This window comes from Channa argus, chromosome 8, assembly GCF_033026475.1.
Source record: "Channa argus isolate prfri chromosome 8, Channa argus male v1.0, whole genome shotgun sequence".
NCBI lineage: Eukaryota > Metazoa > Chordata > Actinopteri > Anabantiformes > Channidae > Channa > Channa argus.
The window spans coordinates 1,455,899-1,472,572 of NC_090204.1; the positions used below are offsets into that span (position 1 = coordinate 1,455,899).

The window sequence follows — 16,674 nt, forward strand, 5'->3', positions numbered from 1 at the left end:
TATCTGCAGAAATCTCCGATTTATTACAGCGAATACAGGAGAGAATCCTCGTTTCCAGTTGTAGAACCAGGCAGAGCTGCTCTGGAGGCAGGTTCTGGCTTTGTCAAACATTAGTGGAGACAAACAACGTTCAAAAGCATGCACATACTTAAAATGTTAGATCAAAATGTCATTACAAAGTCGTCAGCCAATTCCTGATCAATAAATTGAGACTTGGCTTCAGTTTAACATTAGCTGAGAAAACCTGGTTCTTTGGCGTCCGACAAAGGTTTAACGCCAGTATGAAATGAGATTTGTCTCAGTTTTAGGCAAGTGGTGGGAGAGTTTTAACTCAGGAAATTCCTAGTGATCCAACTGGTAATTGGATACAGGAGATAAAAACCTATTTTGAGTTATCCAGCTGGCTGAAACGAAAGCACCCTGGGACACGGACAGGCTGAGCCGGAGTGCACAAAGCCTCGGAGATGTGAGAGCAAGGCAGGGTTTTACAGCAAAGTGAGCAATTTGGACAAATCTACCAAGAAAATACTTTAATTATTTACCCATTGGGAAAAAAAAAATGCTCTTCTGTGTCTTAAAATGTTTTCGGCGCAAAGAGCATTTTTTTCTGCTTCCAGAGCAACTTTCTCCACAAAACATCTGCATGACTGCTAACTTTAGAAAAAGCCTGATTAACAAATATAAATAATTCTGTGTGAGCCAGGAGAAGTTTCAGGAGAAAATCAAAGCTTCCCAAAAAGATTCAAGCAAAAGAAAAAGTAAAATATTTCTTTATTAAAACATAGACAAATTTAGTGGTAATTTGCTCCTGGGGAAACTTCCCAGGCAAAAGGTGCCTTCAGAATGACAGCTCAGCTCATCAAGCCTTACATTACAGGGTCAACCTTTCTGTTTGCAAAAAGCCTCAAAATAACAAAACCATAATCTTTAAAATTTATAAAACATGGAAATTAACACTGCCAATAAATCATCAATTCACATTTTCAAATCTACACTGAAATTACAAAGAATGTGACTTTTTTGAATTTGTCTTTTAAAAGTATCAAATGTTTTGTAAGTAGGGAACATCAGATTTAAAAAAAATGAGCAGTTTTTTTTTTTTTGGTGGCAAAGAAGCAAGAATAAAGGTGACTGGGCTTTAAAATACATTACAGCTTCTGACTCATACCGTGTAACAACAACAATCGACATGTCCACATATTGCCTTCAATTTGTCCGATGATTTCTCCGGCTTCAGTCACAATAGCGACCTCATGCCAGGGATCAATCAGAAAGATTTAACACAAACTCAAATTTACCAATATTTATGGCGGAATTGACAAAGGCTTGAAAGTATAGTTTTAAACTGTATGTCAAATGTTTTTAAATATATTTAAGCGGAAATACAAATTTTGTAGGCAGAGCTTCTCTGGAATATGGTTTCATGTAAACGGAACACAGCCAAGGAACAAGTGGAAGAAGTTTGTTAATGTAAATTTGAATATTACAAATAAAACTTTGGTTGAAATACAGATTAAAGACACCGATGGTAATATTTTTCCCTCCATTCATGATGTCTGAAGCCTTTGTAACACTCCCTATTTACAGTTGTACGTCGCTGCATCTGATAGTAACAACACCAGCTGTGTCTTAATTCATGGGCTGCATCCTTTACAGGCTGCATTTGAACAATGATTAGGTCAGAGTTACATTTGAAACGCCTCTTTAAATGTAGTTGAGACTGGGCCGTTTTTCCCTCTTGGTGAACCAGTGGTGGAAAGAGAATCTGAGGAGAACAATGAAACAAAGTAAACGTAATCCTTTCGAAATAAACCACTTGCATTGTTAGGGTCCATAAAACCTCAGGTTTTAGTGATATGTGTTAGCGAGCTAATTAGCCGATAGCTTAGCTGCACCACTGCCTGCACGTACCCAAGAACAGCTGGAGATGAAAATAGGGAATCATCCGAAGGCTAGACCACCTCATTTTGGTTTGGGCATCACGGTTTACAATACACCCTTTGAAGTATGCTTCCCCTGAACTGATACACTGCTGCGAGTGTCAAATCTCTAGTTTCTACTACGGATGGGTTTATGTGAAATTGGGAATTTAAACATAGTCTGCACATTGTCTGTTGTGAAGTTATCTACACTTGACCTAAGTGGATGTGTTTTACTCTGCTGTGCTCTGTTGTTTCTTCCTCCAGATCATTTTCGTCTGAAATTCCTGCACTTGCTTGGCGTATATGTGTCAATGAACAAAACGGCAAATGTGTGACAACTGCTAAATGTGGACACACCGTTCAGAGATCATTTGTGCATGTTTTAGTTAAAGCACAGAACTGCTCAAAATCCTACTGGCTGATTGGACCTGACTGGCTCTTGCATTAACAACCAGGGATCAACTTCTTGTCAAATTTACCTTTTTACAAATAAGACAGATAACTGCAGTGACTTGAGTCTGGAGAGGACAGCTGTGGACAAAACGGTCTAGGAGAACTGTTTCTAATGTACCAGAAGGATCCAGAGTTGGCCCTCGGGAAAACATGATACATGACTTACTGCATCTTGACCCACATGACTGTGGAACCCACTACTGAACTACATAAAGAAAAACTGAATTGAAACTATAACATTGTATTTGAGAACTGTTTGGTGTGCGTGTCCCAGTGTGTTGGTGTGTATCCACTCAATATAAGTCTGACCAGCCCCCGCCCCGCCCCTCCCCAAAAGATGAAAAATATAAAAACGTTGAAACAAGAGATCTGAAATTTAAAAAAACTAAGTGCCATCTTGTTGTATGGTGAAGAAGTTGATATGTCTGCACAATGAGATCCAACTAGTAACAAAGATCAACACTTTTTTCATTGTTTTTCATTTTGATGACAATGAGCATGGTTTAAAGATCAAAAAAGCAAAATAGCTTCCAAATTTGGTACATATACGGATCTGTAACTTTTTTTGTTCAGTTTTTTCGTTTTTTGCTGCGTCCCTTCTGCATCTCTGGAAGAGTCTGCACAGAGTGAGGGGCGCTTCCATCTGCCCGTTTATCCATCTGTCTGTCTGTCCATCGATCTGTTCCTCCCTGTGTCTGGACCTGCTGTGTCGGGTGCTTGCATCCTGTTCCTGGTTCCTGCTTCCTGACCGTCGGTGGGTGGGGCCTTAGTCGTAAGCATGAGCAGTACGCAGGGCAGGCAGGGACAGTCATTTGGCTATGTACACATTCATGGTCGGTCCATGGCTTCCAACAAACAGCAGCACTATTTCCGAAGGTCTAGTACACACACCTGAAGAAGGAAAGAGACCGAGATGAGGAGCTGAGAGAAAACTAGCAACAAAAGCTGAAGGACAGAGGACACACGTGTAAACATCTGCCGTAACAGTCGTGTGTAGACTTACAGATCCATCTGATGCACTGGCTCCCACTTTATCCCCTGCTGCGTTCCAGCAGACCTCAAAGATCCCCCCTGTCCCTCTGTAACTGTGGACTAAAGCACCTGTCTATAGATACAAAAGAGACAAGCAGAGAGTCAAGGGAAAGAGAATGGCTCCTTTTTCTCCAGTTAGCTGTATTTTACCCATTCGTACACGTACACGCATGCACAGACAGCAAACGCCTTAATACTGCATTCATTCATGTATTTGGCCACTTGGGGGAAGCAGTCTCATCCAGGCAATGTAGCTCCAACGTTCCGTATTTAATTTTGTCACAAAATCTTCCAATGTTTTAATTGCTAGTCACTAAGTTTATTTAGTCTGTCTGATATTGGGCAAATTGTGTAAATGGAAAATGCTAAATAATGTGCTGTAATACTAAGTGTAGATGAATTTAAGCAACCCAGTAATGAAGCATATTTTATGACTGTCATGTAAACAGGAAATATGGTTTCTGTGCTCTGAATAGGGGACGAAAGAAACCTGAGTTTCCCAGGTAAATTTCTTCCGTAGAGTGCAGACTTCTCATGGCTGATTCGAAGCCAGGTTCTTATCAACATTTGAAATCAAAGTCTTACTAAAACTGAACCTAACAAAGGCCCCTTTCACACATGCACAGGAATTCTGACATTCATCATCTGACATCCTAACTTTGTCCAGCGGGGATACATGTGAGAACACAAATGTCAGAGTGAGACGTTCCCGACATTATCCGGATTTATCCTTCGAGACCCCTAGTACAAAGTCTTTATTATGTGCGTTATCTCGTGCATGCAACACGCTGCTCTGTCCAAAGCGAGTTAATGGGCATGTTGGTGACATTTCTATCACTGAAGTGCTGTAATAGTCAAGTGATAAAAGGTTTTTTATTAGATGCATGGCTCCAATGTGCACTGACTGCGCACTGAAATCAAAATTTCTCCCACGAGGACGCTTCCCCCGCTGTGTTACATGTGTGAGACACAACTCCAGACAATGTCTGACGCTGATTTCTCCTGACAGTCTCCTGGAGGTCATATGAAACTAGTGAAAGTGGCCATGAAAATCTAAACAAGTCGCTTTTCACCGTAGAAAGTTAACCTGCTGCATGTAATGTGGTTTCTCTGGGTAATGTGTTTACTTAGGTATATACATACATAAAAACCTATAACTCTTACCTGTGTATTCCAGATGTGCACGCATTTGTCAAAGGAGCCACTGGCCAGATGCCGACCATCAGGACTAAAAGCCACACTGTAGACTGGCTCTTGGTGTTTAGTCAGTGTATGAATACAGATGCCTCTTTCCACATCCCAAAGCCGAACTGTGGAGTCAAATGATGCACTGTGGAAGCAGGAGACAGGGATAAGATGGAATAAGAGAAGATATTTCTGATGTCTTTGCAAAAATAGTTCTTAGGAACAGACTGCAAAAAAGCCAGCAGGCTAACTGAGGAAAGCAATTGATAACATTCAAGTACAATCCGCTACAAATTATGTACTATACAAAGTTGGTATCTGCCGAAACCAACATGAAATAATTTTGTTCTAATTTAGATCTGATGCTTTTTGTTACACACACCTGGCTAGCATAAGGTTAGCGCTGGGATTATTGGTCCCAGGGCCGGTGGGGCTCCATTTGATGGTGTAGATTTCTTTACTGTGGGCCTGTAGGTCATGGACACAGGAGTCCTGCTTCATACTCCAGATCTGAACACACAAACCGCAAAGTAAAAAAAAAAACAAAACGGTTCGTTTAATCTGTCACTAAATTGTAAGCAGGTTGGAGTGCAGCCTATAGTACACCAGGAAATAAAGCTGCTATTAATATACAGTACCGTAATATACACCTAGTTTTTTAGGTCAGTAGTTTCACTTTTGGAAGTGTTTTGTTGAAATAATGACAAACTATATCTTATATTTCACCAAGTTCAATTCTTAGTTCACCTTCAGTGTCATGTCATCTGAGCAGGAGGCTAGCAGGTTCCCTGTAGGATCCCACTTGATTGCATTCACTTCATTCTAAAGACGAGAAAAAGAGGGATGTAGACACTAGTATACATGGTATTTCCTACTAACATAAGCACAGACAAAATCACTTACTGTGTGTCCTTGGAATGTTTTTATGGGTCTGTCCTGTCCTAGTTTACAGACGTGGATGCACATGTCTGTACTGCAGGATGCAAACGTGTTGTTGCTCTGCCAGTCCACGTCTAGTGCTGGAGCTGTGTGAGGTGAACAGAAGAAGGTTAGCAGAAAAATGGGTCAACACCAAGCAAACTGAGGTAAGCAGGAACAGGTAAAACTGGGAAATCTTAATCACAGAAATAGGGATGAAGATACTTACGTACCTGAATGGAAGGGAAACTGTTGTTTGGCTTCTCCTGTGTGGGCATCCCATATGATTGTAGTCTAGGAGAACGCGTGCACATGTAAAGTTAGAGCTACGTTGCCATTGGTGTAAATCGACCTTACATATTATTTAATAATAGCCCTGGGTTACCTTGTCTACTCCGGCACTCAGGATAAAATTGCCTTTTTTATTCCATTTAAGGGCAAAGATGGGACCTTTGTGTTGGCCAAGTGTACTGGCCAGGTTCCCTGTGAAGCAGAACACACAGAAAGGTAACTAAATCTCTGTGTCAAGCTTAAAATAAATATGGAACACAAAAGCCTTGTTTCCACTAAAGGGACCAATGGAAAATTATGTTACAAAGTTCCTCTGTTACCACTGGAGAAATCCGACCCCCTTAGCCACTTTTCACAAAAGGGACTTTTTCCAAAACCAAAACCACCTAAACAAAGATGTTTTATTTATTATTTTATTTTATTTTATTTATTTCTCTACACAAAAGTAAATGCCTTATAAAAGCTAACTACAAACATAATTTCAAGGCAAATACAAATAGAAGGGAATGAGCACAAAGTGTTGAATGAGTTTGGAGAGTGGGGGTTCCTTTGTTTAATCTTCATGGGGCTTTGGTCGTGCTGTTGAAATGGAATTTACAGTGTCCTGGAAAGACTTTTACCTCAGGGAATGTCCCTGGACTATGTTGCTGGGAAATAAATCTGGTGCAAGCGGGTCAACGCGTCCCATTGAAGTCAATGTCATTTAAACTAATTAAGTTGCAGCATGCAAACCTGCCACTAGATGGCAGCATTGTTCAAGGATTCACTAAGCCATGTGGCCTAAAAGCTGTAGTTGTTACTTGTGGTCCATGGATTACTGCCTAATTAAATATATACATAAGTTAAAGTAGAAAACAAAAATTTTCCTCTGAGAAAATGAGAGATGGTATAACATGGTACCCCCCCGTTAGATTGCTCATTTTTAATAAAAAAGTGAGTTAAAAAAGTTCTCTCACCATCCTTTGTCCATATTCTGGCAAATCCATCATAGGAGCCTGTTGCTAACAGCGTGCCCTCACTCTGTCAGAGAGAATTGACAGAAAGAGAGAGACAGAGGTGTCGTCAGACCGTTTATACACCCAGCTGCAGCATGTTGCAAAACACCCCAGGCTGAATTAACATGAGCTCTAAATCCACTGGTATTGTGGGAGAGGCCTGAGTTTTCCATCAGAGTGGATGTTTTCCAGGAAATTTTGCCTCTGCCTTTGGCTCAGGTTTGCAGCCCACTGACTAAAATGAAGGAAAATTCCACTCTCTGATACTCTCAACAGTGATGTTGGGAGGCACTCTAGGAGTTCCTCTGCGATGAAGCATTTGTTCTACAACTGTCCATGCATATTGTCTTTTATTTCTGTCTGTGAATGGTTTATATGTCTTAAATAATAGGCATTAGTAACCAAAGAGAACACTTGAAACAGCATTTCACATTTGACCCACACTCTAAAAGAACACACCCGTACAGAGTGACTCATGTTACATAATGCCGTAATGTCCTTACATTCCAGTCTAGTGAGGTGACGTCTTTGTTGCTGGGGACGTCCTGCCCCCCCTCACGTATGCAGTGTCTCAGAACCAGTTGTGTGGAGCTGCTTGTACTGTTCTCACTCAGGTTCCAGATACGAGCTGTCGAATCACCGGACCTGAGATCGACGAGGACATGTAAGAGTACCGTACTGGTCTAGTGTATCAAGCTGTTGTGTTCTATTCTCAGCTGTCTGAATGTTTTCTTAAGCGAACACTACCAGAGGTGACTTACCCCGATGCCAGCAGATCACTGACTGGGTTCCAGGCACAGATGAAGACCTCGGACTCGTGGCCCCGCAAGACCATGGCCTTGTTCTGTGGGATCTCTACATCTCCGTCCACCTCCATCAGGTCTGCGTGGTTGTCTTGGGTTTTATGCAATCAGAAGGTTTTATTAACAGGCCAAAAAAGCATTTAAAGTAATATTTTTATGTAAATGTCAAAGTAAAGTGCTGAAGTACTGTTACTCACTTGCTAAGGCATGAGCTCCATTCTCTTCTCCATTGGTGGTATTCTCTCCATTTTTGGCATTGCTGCCAATGCTACCACCAGTGGCTGACGTAGGTGCTGAAGCGGCAGCCTGCTGCTGGGCCATTTTGTCACGGTAGGCCTGCTGCCGTGTCTGAACAACATCTGGCATTACTGCGTCGATCAGGGACAGAGACTCAATGGGCCGCCCATCAAATAGCGTCCCATCCTATAAAGCAGGGAGAGAACATGAGTTGAAACAGAAAATAAAGAAGAGGAAGTGAGTAGGAGTCTTTCGGTGATCTTGATTCACCTCATTGATGCTGACTTCAGCCTCGACATACTGCAGGCCCTTCTGGATGATGCTGATGAGAGCAGCAGGGGGAACCAGAGCACCGTTGATGTTAGATTGGCTGATGTGGCTTTCTATACCAAATGTAAACGCTGAGTGGGAGAAACCTGGAATGGAGAAGAGAGGGAGAGAGCATGAAGGAAATGAGATGAACAGAACATTTTGATCCCTGGAAGGCAACTGTATGCTTCATATCAGTATTTCTTTCTGAATACTTTCTGAAAGTACTGTAATTGTATATGAATAAATAAAAAAACTAACACATTAAATAGCAACTGCCTATTCCCAATTATCTTTTTCTTGCACTACTGCACTTTTATTCTCGGGTGTTTGTATTGCCACCTAAGGCTACAACAGCCACCCAGAATAACATGGATATCTAAAATAAATGCCGTGTATTTTGTGAATCATTACTTTTCTAATGTGATCCAAAAGTGATACAGCTCTACTTCTGTGTTTATATCAGTTATGCTGTCTAACTTTTCATAAAGATTTTAGTAAGTAGATAAATGTCATTAGTACTTCCTGCCCAAAAAACAAAAATCATTTCAGGATCTTGATGAAATCATTGTGATCAAGGTTTTTGCCATTCACATTGATATGATCACGAGGTGGGAGACCAAGTAGAGGTCATTCTACCCACTGCCTTGTTAAACACGTCTATGTCATCAAACAAAACATTAACATGCAAACATTAAATTTGCTTCACAAACACAATTATCGGCAACATGAGGAGGCGATCACAGCAGATGTTTAGGGCTACGACACACAAAGCCGACGGTGGCAAAAGGTAGAATGCTCACAGAAGGCCTGACACTTGTGTGTCCAACACTGTTGGCTGCTATTCAGTCGATTCAGCATGTTGAATTGGCATCGGCCCCATCAGTGAGAGAGACCGCTCTAGTTGGCTGTATGGCTTAGCAAATCAGTCCAGGGAAAGAGACTATGGTATTAACAACGCCAGTAGAATTCATAACTTCTCAGACATGTTCAGTTAGACATAGTTATAGACCATCTGTGGTTAGAGAGTAATGTGAGAATGGTAAAAGTTTGTATTTTCAGAGTCCTAGGTCTTCTGGCTTTCCCTTCCTTTCATGTAGGCGTAGAATGTACATACCAGTTAGTTGTCATCTATGTTTTTTTTTTAATGTGTTCCAAAGCCACCTGTTGGCCCAGAAAAAAGTTGACGTGAGCCGATACGACAGTTGGCCATCGTCACTGTTTATCCTTTGATAGTTTGGTGTGTCGTGTCAAAAGCGACAAAAACTTTATTTGACTAGGGTTTGTAGAACAAAAGTTTTTTGTATTTTGCCTTGCACAATCAATGTACTGTATGTTGGGATTCCCATTATCAACTCCATTTTGAGACACATTGGTTTTATTCAAAAAAAAAAAAAAAGCCAAATAAACTGCTAATGTTGAGTACAAAATCTATAGATTTAATATAAATGTTATGCCACTGAAAAAGCCATTTCACAGCAAATATACTGGGCCACAGAGCTCATTTAAAAAGTGTCTCAGTTTAGTATCTATAAGAAATGCAACACGAAACAACTTGGCAGGACCATAGACCAGACATGTTGTTAAAAAAAAACTTCTGTGCAAGTTGCAGACTGTACAGTGGAACAGTGCCCGCTGGGCAACCCTTCTACCACCGGCTTTGCGGGAACTAAGGGTTTTGGGTTACACAGATCACCACAGTCTGATAAAACCTACTGTCAGTCACACTAACAGAGCTTTTTTTTTTAAGCAAACAGCAGGAAGCCTGAGTTTATTAATCAACTTTAACGATTCAATTATGTTCTGTGTGAAAAAGATCTACGCACCATGATCAACTGTCATTGTTTTAATAGTAAGAGTTACACATTTTAGAGATATTAGATCTGTTTGCTATGTAAAGCAGCTATAGAAACCCAGTGTATTTACCACGAATGACTAATTAATTAGTGGACAGTCACCACTTGCTGTATCCTACGGACAGAATTAAAAAGAGATTGCTGATCTTGACCTCATTCTGCCTTTTACATTGTGGCACTGACCCACACTGTTTGTGTTGTGTATACACAGCAACCAGATTGACCTGACAAATTCCACGCAGTTTGCAGGTGTCTTCTGGATATAGATAAACTAAAGGCAACAACACAGAAGGTCAATCTGGTGTCCCCATAGTTGTAACATGAGGGCAGTGTCCATTACTGTTTTCATAGTGAAGGTGGCAACACAAAAGTTTGCACATTAAAAGTAACATTTTTTAATGATATCACAAATCCTTGCTCAGATTTATCTTTTACAGTATTTTTCTTTTCCAAATTAATTTTAGTAAAACATTGGCAAACGACTGTACTGAAATCATCCACCCTCACTTAGTAATGTATTTCCTCCATTTTTTGTAGTTTAGAATTTTTGTCTGCTAATAATAATAAATTGAATCCTAAGCATTAAAAATGACAAAACAAAAACAGAAAAACAAACATACAGTAAATGTAAACAGTTTACAGAAAACAAACCATTTAAAAAGTTAATTACTAATATGGAAATTAACTATTAATGAAGAGTGTGTTGAACATCAGTTCACACGCCAACTGCTGAACATTTGAAATAAGAAAAACAGACACGAGAGTTGAGAGGATACCTGACTCCTGCAGGTATCTGTAGACCAGGAAGTTGACCTCATCGCTGCTAATGCTCATCTTTACTCCTGTTACACCATGAGGTCAGCACACACACACCTAGCCTAAAAACACAAAACATAAAAAGAGAAATTCAGAAGTGAAAGGGAAAAAACACTGCTGTTCATTCAGCATCATACAGTCACAACACTATGTGTTTGACTGAAGTGCAATATGAATGATTAGAAAAATTACTTGTTAAATTTCTGTTTCCTTAAATATCTGCTTTTTTCATTAACAGAGATGGAGAAAGAACAGTTACTACATTGCGAGTTGATGATTGTCTACTCAGCTTGATCTCATTAACACCTGCTGGTGGCATTCAATCAGTATTTGAATATCATATCCGGCTAAGGAACAATGCACATCGCTGCAGGTGTAAATGCACATAGAATGAACTGTACACATGACTAGAGTAGCTAGAGCAGTTTCGGTAGTAGTCCTGCATTAAAACTGGATCTCTGCAAAATACATATATATTCCCACTGCCGTCTTGCAATCATCAAACAAAATATACACTGAACAACAGCAACATTAATACCAAATGGTGGCAACCTAGCAAGCTGGGATACCGTTTGTATTAAACCTGTTGATCACAGCCAACATTACAATTTTCCCTTACTGACCAGTTTACCACAACTTTGATATTAGGGGTGTGACAGCTTGACACAGCCTCAAAATTATATATATTTGTGGTGATGTTATTCATGATTATAATATAATAATTATAATACGGAACAAAGTTTAATCGGCTTGCAGCCTGCATGCAGCAGTATCTAATACTGCTACCAAAATAAAGGCCATTTTCCATCGTTTTTCCACCAGCTACTGTCCTTGACTGCATTTACCTAAGTAACCAGATTACTGTGAGAAACTAGCTTTCACGGGTAATCGGAGAACAGAGTTTGCCTGCACTTAAGACACCTGCTGGACATCCACGTATACATGAGGCAGATGAGTAATACTATTTCTTCTCCACCTCAGATTTACATTGGAAGCATGGTTTAGACATTTTAACTTTTTTTCTTTTATGCTGTGTTTGTAAGACAGTGACAGACAGGGAGGGGATATAAAGGGAGGGAGAGAGAGAGATGCAGCTGATACACAGTGCAAACTGTCTAAATAACAAAAGCACACCTACAGATGACTTTGTGGTTGTTTCATTTTAAGACAGATCTTACAGGGGCTTTGATTTTAAAAAGATGCAGCACTGATCCGTAATAATCGCTCCCTCATTTAGCATTTCACTTAGCTGCAATTTTTTTTTGCACAAGACGGCCGATCTGAAACCTGGTTACGCATCCAGAGAATCTGCATTATCCAGAGGAAATATATCTAAGGGAAACCTCAATACTACTGAAGAAGTAGTATTGAGGTACTAAATTGTCATAGAAGGCTGATACACGGGGAGAGAAAGGAAAGACCTAACAGTCTGAATTTTGAAAATCCACGATTGAAAGGGACTTCTGCAAGACACTTTGTGTAAATTTCATTTTCTGTCAGACCTTACAAGGACTTTGTTTTAAAAATGAGGCTGCATTGCCCTATTAACAATCTCTACTTTAATTCATTCTTTTATTGAGCTGGGTGCAGCTTACTGTCTGCAGTGTTTGGTTACGCACATGCGAAGCTGGAGAAAGCCGATTAGAAACCTGGTTATGGGTATACATGGCATTACATGGAGTAAATAGTGTTCTCCGACAGAAATCTACCAGAAAGTTTAAACATGGTCATTGTGTGCGTTAGGGGACACAAATTGCTCATGTCACTGCAACACCGTACCTTTGGTATCACAAGATGACACTTTTTTTTTTAAATCATGTGTATGTTATTACGTCATTGTGGATGATATAATATGGCACACCTGATTAACAGAAATGAACAGTCTAAGCCCCTTGTATGCTTTTTTCAAAGTATAGCTGTTTCGGTGTGATTAGCTGTAAGTAGCTAAAATTAGCCTGCATAAGCCCTGTCACATCTGGTCAAGGGAAGCGATGCCACTTCCCTTGACCCACCATGTGGGACACCACTCAGCCTACAAGGTCTGCATACTGAGGTCTAATGTAGAGAAATGGCAGGTGTAAAAGCTAAAGGTACTATGCTCAGATGTCATTATCCAGTATCCACAGACAGATCAGATGGTAACGGCAGGTTGAAATAAGATCTTATTTGGGCTTTAAAAACCATCTGGCATCAGGCACATCCTCAATTCAAACATCAAATTTCTCAACAGGTTTCACCTTGATTCACCACCATTTCCCACCAGACTTGATTCCAAATAAGGATCGGCTCAAGGCCCATTTTCTCTGAGAATAATCAGCCCTGCAATGCTTGGAGCTCAGTGTCTGCAGCCCCTAGTCCCAATGGGAGCAGATTTTCTGTGCATTTAATACCATTTAAATGGGCACTGTGAGCACTAGGTTCCATTTCATTTCCCAGGATGTTAGATTATAGTTGTCTGGCCCAGGAAAACATAAGCAGAAGCATGGCCTCTGGCTATAACACTCCAGAAGTAGTCACAAACACTGCCAGCTGTTAAGACCAACTAAGACTAATAAGCTGAAAACGTGACACCAATACCTGGAAAAGACAATGAGATGAGATTGTTTAAACACAGCCTTAGGGAAACCAGTTACTTCAACAGCAAATATGATATATACACACAATACACAGTGTTAAGTTAGAGAGGGCCAATGTGTCTACTCATGTGACTAATGATAATTTTTGCTTGTAGTCAGGCTACAACAACAAAAACAGACCTCACTCTAGAGGCAGAGGCCGCAGATTTGAAGCCAGTTGCATCACCTTCACAAGAGAATAAAGCTGCTACAGCTTAGCTGCTTGGGGACCAGGAGACAGGCAACAAGTCTGTGGCCAAGACAGCAGAAGAAGAGGTTCTCTGGCATGTTGGTTCAGGGATCCTTATCTACACCTGGCGTTTTTGAGACAGCTGTCAGTGAGCCGACTGCTCTGAGGGTCAGGTATACAGCAGGGTGAGAAAATGAAGCAGGTGACTTTAGTTAAGGAGATCAGATCATGATCATAACAACTGCAAACGGTGCTAAAGAAGGGACTCAGTGGCTACATTTTGTCATGTTGGAATGAGCTTTTACTACTCATCAGGCAGGATAGTCACTGCGCTTTCATTAAATCAGAAGCAGCTGTCAGCCTGCTTTCACTTCAAACTTACAACGGTTTCACACTGCCAGCATTTCTGCTGCCTGCTAACTTTAGAACATGCCACACCCCTGCACCCCTACTCTGTGGTGAGTATGTGTTCATGGTACAAATGTATCACAGCCACTAGTAAAAGTACCACAGTGGGGCAAAAAGAAACGGTCTTACAATAAAACAAAACTGGGAACGTGAGGTCCCAGTTTGTGGTGGTGCATTAAGCTGCATTAAGTTTTTTTACATTTGTTAAGAATATCAGTCATTTGTATTAGTAATCGGTTAATTTGTATCTAATCATGATTTTTTTTTTCAGAAGGGGAATTTGTTATGAAACATCATTTGAATTAATAAACAAGTCTGCAGCTTTGGCAGCAGAATTTACAGCTAAAAGTCCATCTACTCTTAATTGTATTCTTGGCCAAGAATATTCACATGAGGCTATGGAATTACAATTTTCTTTTAGTCATAGTACTGTATAACAGGGCTCAAAAAATGATTGTGATTTTGATTAAGACTCACATGGGCTCTCATGATGATTTGGCATGATATGAAAGAATTACCATGAGGATGTGACTTGACATGACAGGATCCTCCTGAAACAATCAGTTGTCCTGCAGCTATTCAGGGGTGTTACAGAATAAACTGCCGTGTCTCACAAACCTCGTTTGGTTCCATACAGAAACACCCTGATTTCAGCAGTGACTGTATTGTTTGCCCTCTCCATCATGAATGCAAAAAATATTACTAATAAAATAAGATCACAATTGTCCTATATACGATTGTTAGTCTGAGTGAAAAGGGAATATATTCTTATATGCTCCAAAGCCTAATGCCATCATATTGTGACAATAAACGTGTACAAATCTAGAATCAGACAAAGAAAGGCATAGATCTCTCTATCTAATTCTCCTTTTTCTTTCGAATTCTGCATCTATTTTACATTATGTTTATCTACCAGTGCTGCCAGTTAATGAGGTCAAAGGTGCAGAAAGAACTACTCTAATATAATCTTTACTTTAAATATTTATGGCAATAGAACATGCAGGAAATTAATACGATGAAAGGCAGAATATGACGTAACTGTTGTTGTGTTTGGCTGAAATAAAACCTACAGACTGTTGAGTCACAGATCAGTCAGACACTCTGTTTAAATCCCAGTTGACAGCAGCAGTGCCTGGGGAGGACCACAGGTTTGTAAACAGTGAGCTGTAGTTCCCTCCACCACCATGTAACTGCAGTGGCACTGTGGACCCACCAGCTGCCCACAATCCTTTGCTCACAGGGGGAGAACACAGAGAACGGGGGATGGGAGGGGAGAAAGGAATCTCTGTCTCTGCATTTCTTCACCTCCTCCCTCTCTGTCTTTCTCCCTTTCCCCTTGTGACTGCTGCCAGTGGTGAAGTGGCCTGAACAGTAAACCTTTAAATCAAGTCACAACAGAGACCTACAAAGGCATAAAATTCACAGCAAAAGAAAAATGTACAATTACATTTAACCTGTTTTCAACAGTGGCAAGTGAAAAATTAAGAGTGAGAAAAAATAATCACATAATGATGGTAAGGTCTTACAATACGGAATCAATATCACTACACAACCAATCAAAGGCTCTGGTTCACTCAAAAGAGGTGTAATAAAACATTTTAGAAACCTTGTAGTCTGCTACTTGCTGTCAGTAAAAGGCATGCGGATTGCACCTGAGTGGGCATGTTCCTCCTCGATTTTTTCAGAATCCTTAGCTATAACATTTTTGAATTGTATTTGTACCGTTTAGATTTGTTGGGCAGCATAGTGGTTGAGTGGTTAGCGCTGCAGCCTCACAGCCAAAAGGCCCCTGATCGAATCCCTAGCTGGCTGCAGCCTTTCTGTGTGGAAATTACAAGTTCTTCCTGTGTTTGCGTGGGTTTCCTCTTGTGTACTCTGGTTTCCTTCCACAGTCCCAAAATATGCTTCTTAGGTTAACTGGTGACTTTAAATTGCCCGTAAGCCTGTCTGTGCTGGCCCTGAGATAGACTGGGAACCTGTCCCCTGTCTCTCACCCAAAATGACAGCTGTGATAGGACCCAGCCTTATTTAATCTTCACCATGTAGACCTGACATTTTAATGGCTGCAAACAAGCTAATCAGAGACTGAGGGTACAGCAGGCACATTTGACCCAGTTCATTTGTTTTATTTTGTTCTGTAAAGATGTACATAGGCTAAAGTACATTGGGAGTGATGGTGGATAATTTGAGACGACATGCACGCTGTCAGAAAGAAATTTCATTAGGCTTCTTTATGTCTTGGTTTAAACAATGAGACACATCATATCCTGATTAATAATTTAAATCTGTGTGCACTCATACAAACATCCCTACTGGTAACTAGCCAGCAGTCTGCAGTATATGTAAATAAAGAAAGAATGCATTGATTTGCACAATTATTAATTGGTTGTAAATAGTACAAAGTTGGTTTCTTTGACTTTACTTGGCAAGGATGGCCGCATATGCTTCTCCAAAACCTGCATGTATAATGCAGTATTACTGGTCCTTAGGTATGCAAGTTATAAATGGACTGTGTAGCCTAATCAGGGAAGTAAATTTATAAAATAACTTTGCAAAACATAGTAGTTACTGTAGATCATTCGTGGTTATCAGTCGTAATAGTTAAACATGTTTAAAATGAACTTTATTGGAAGGACTGGCAGTG

At 40.3% G+C, this 16,674-nt stretch overlaps 1 protein-coding gene across 5 annotated transcripts in view; it reads right to left on the reverse strand.

Annotated features, from left to right (window-relative positions):
• Positions 1 to 754: 754 nt before the first annotated feature.
• Positions 755 to 16,674, reverse strand: part of tbl1xr1a (TBL1X/Y related 1a) — a 40,879-nt gene continuing 24,959 nt past the window's right edge. For 4 of the 5 annotated variants that reach the window (XM_067513177.1, XM_067513175.1, XM_067513178.1 and 1 more), the window contains 14 exons: positions 10,778 to 10,879; positions 8,107 to 8,252; positions 7,797 to 8,022; positions 7,558 to 7,690; positions 7,300 to 7,441; positions 6,758 to 6,821; positions 5,896 to 5,993; positions 5,744 to 5,804; positions 5,496 to 5,617; positions 5,340 to 5,414; positions 4,975 to 5,102; positions 4,572 to 4,737; positions 3,379 to 3,480; positions 755 to 3,266 (listed from right to left, as the gene is read on the reverse strand). In XM_067513177.1, coding sequence (XP_067369278.1) covers positions 3,240 to 3,266; positions 3,379 to 3,480; positions 4,572 to 4,737; positions 4,975 to 5,102; positions 5,340 to 5,414; positions 5,496 to 5,617; positions 5,744 to 5,804; positions 5,896 to 5,993; positions 6,758 to 6,821; positions 7,300 to 7,441; positions 7,558 to 7,690; positions 7,797 to 8,022; positions 8,107 to 8,252; positions 10,778 to 10,835 — 1,548 coding nt within the window. In that variant the 5' untranslated portion in view covers positions 10,836 to 10,879 and the 3' untranslated portion in view covers positions 755 to 3,239. Of the gene's footprint in view, positions 3,267 to 3,378; positions 3,481 to 4,571; positions 4,738 to 4,974; positions 5,103 to 5,339; positions 5,415 to 5,495; positions 5,618 to 5,743; positions 5,805 to 5,895; positions 5,994 to 6,757; positions 6,822 to 7,299; positions 7,442 to 7,557; positions 7,691 to 7,796; positions 8,023 to 8,106; positions 8,253 to 8,948; positions 9,587 to 10,777; positions 10,880 to 16,674 lie in introns of those variants that run through there. The other variant, XM_067513179.1, reaches the window with a different exon arrangement.